This window comes from Sinocyclocheilus grahami, unplaced genomic scaffold (genome assembly GCF_001515645.1).
Source record: "Sinocyclocheilus grahami isolate Dianchi unplaced genomic scaffold, SAMN03320097.WGS_v1.1 scaffold383.1, whole genome shotgun sequence".
Taxonomy (NCBI): Eukaryota; Metazoa; Chordata; class Actinopteri; order Cypriniformes; family Cyprinidae; genus Sinocyclocheilus; species Sinocyclocheilus grahami.
This window is the reverse complement of record NW_015505562.1, coordinates 1415436-1417716: the sequence shown is the minus strand read 5'-3', so window position 1 is coordinate 1417716 and position 2281 is coordinate 1415436. Positions and strand designations below refer to the sequence as shown.

The window sequence follows — 2281 nt, the reverse complement described above, 5'->3', positions numbered from 1 at the left end:
GCTTGATTGAAATGTATGAACTTATCAATGCTGACACCATTTTCCCCTTCTAAATCAGAGATGCTGTTACATTTGTAAATCGTGAGGCTAGAAAGATACTTGTCTTGTGACAAGCTCAAAATCACACATATAATTTCCACTAATAGACACTCTGTTCTCAGAGGTTTGAGTTGACTGATGGGAGCACGAAACCTTCTCCGACTGCAGTGCTGAGCGTTGAGTCTGTGATTGGAGATCACGCAGGACAGGCAGCTATCACCCTCAACATAGCCAACCAGAACATCACCTTTCAGGTCAGGACGCAGCCATGGTGGTCAATTTGCTTCGTGCTTTATTTGGAAATGCAGGTTAGATGAACCGTTTCTTCCCTCGAAAGGAAATGCTGTGGTTTCTCCACAGGTTCCTTCAGGGACGCGGCCAAGTCGCCCACCCAACAGCAGTCCCGCGTTCATCGGCACCCCCACCCACGACCGCTTGCTGGCCGAGATGATGCAGTCCCACCTCGTCAAAGACATTTGTCTGATCGGAGCCAAGGTACACAGGCAACTTCCTGTGGCCACCCTCATTGAGCAAGTGCACTTTGAACTAGAAAGTTGATGTGTTTCAAACAAGAACAATAGCTCACTTTTCATACTGCCTGTTAAGGTAATGCAGGAAGATCATCGGGGTCTTCTGTGTGTGCGTCATGGCTTGTGTTCTTATTTAAGTGAGATTAGATCAGATGAACAATGTGCATCATATGCTTGTTTGGTAATATTGCCTTGTGGTTTGGCTAATGCTGTTTCTTGTTGTTTTTCCAGGGTTGTGGCAAATCCGTGATTGCAAGGGAATTTGCTGACATGCTGGGCTACAGCATTGAACCAATTATGCTTTATCAGGTAATGTCAAAACATAAGAAAATAATAAAAACTAATCAGTCCCAAGAAGACAAATTGGTAACATTTTAAAGGAAGGATCAAAACTAGTTATGCTGTATGCCACAGATGCTTTCGATTTCAACAGAAAATGGTTGTCTCTCAGCTATTGTCAATTTGGTATTTGTTAAACATTTTTTTACAACTCAGATCATTCAAATTCAAACAAATTCACCACCAAAATGTGAAATAATTGTTTTCTTCAAAAATGGCACTTTTTATTGTAGATTTATCTAAAAATGTTATGTTTTCATGTGACTCAAATCATACGAATTTATACGAATGCACTCTTTTCTTCTAAAAATTCTCTTCTTTTTCATTTCTAAAAATCAGATGTTTTGATATGACTCAAGTTATCCAAATTCATACGATTTCACCACCAAAATGTAAAATAATTGTTTTCCTTCTAAAATTGCGCTTTTCAAATTGTACAAATTAATACAAATTCATCAACCAATTCCCAAAAATGTATGTTTGTTTTTACTTACTTTTTGTCCTAAAAAGCAGATGTTTCATATGACTCAAATCATCCAAATTCATACGAATTTAAGACCATTATTGGCAAAATGTGAAAATCCTTTTTTCTTCTAAAAATATCTTCTTTTTTTCTAAAGATCTTATGTTTTTGTGTGACTTTCTATATGAACTCATACATATTGACCACTAAAAATTCACCACACATTTCTTCTAAAAATGATCTTTTTATTTTATTTGTTTCTTAAAAATCATGTTTTCATATGTTTTAAACCATACAATTATTTCATACAATTTCACAATCAATTTGCCAAAGTTGTTTAGCTTATAGTTACGTTTCAAGTTATGTTTTCTTATAAGATTGAGTTAGAAACCAACTGTGAAATTTATTTAATTTCTTTGCTTTTTTTTCTTTTTTTTTTTTTTTTTGCGCATTTAAATTGCGAGACGCAGGGCAGTGGTATCAAAAATGGTCTAGAGATGCATTTTCAAAGTCGTCCATCTAGCACATGTCTACATAGAGAAATACATTGCATTGCAGCTTTTCAATTTTACCTTTAACCCAGAATATTCTTTTGTAAAATGCAAAATGCTCCTAGTTGTGTCTTCCTTGAACCCCTTTCTTTTGCTCTTTTCTGTTTGGTTCTCTGAATGTACCTTCACATCACATGAGCATGGTTTTGTGTTTGCTCAGTTGTGTGCAGCTGTGGACAGTGAGGTTTTCAGATGAGTGTTTAGGTTTTTGGGGGAAAGCTCAGTGTTGTCCTGGGCATCAGCACACAGAGCCAGAGGTCATGCACCACAGGGGCCACATATCTCCTTGAGTTTCCATCAGCAATCATTAGTGTTTTTAATATTTGTGATTCTTGTAAGACCACACAAAATATTTTTGA

At 36.6% G+C, this 2281-nt stretch overlaps 1 protein-coding gene across 1 annotated transcript in view; it reads left to right on the top strand.

The window, feature by feature from the left end:
• vwa8 (von Willebrand factor A domain containing 8) overlaps positions 1–2281 on the top strand; it is a 130543-nt gene that overhangs the window by 25583 nt on the left and 102679 nt on the right. Inside the window, exons 8-11 of the mRNA XM_016231092.1 lie at positions 162–293; positions 400–534; positions 801–878; positions 1003–1034. Coding sequence (XP_016086578.1) covers positions 162–293; positions 400–534; positions 801–878; positions 1003–1034 — 377 coding nt within the window. The remainder of the gene's footprint in view (positions 1–161; positions 294–399; positions 535–800; positions 879–1002; positions 1035–2281) is intronic.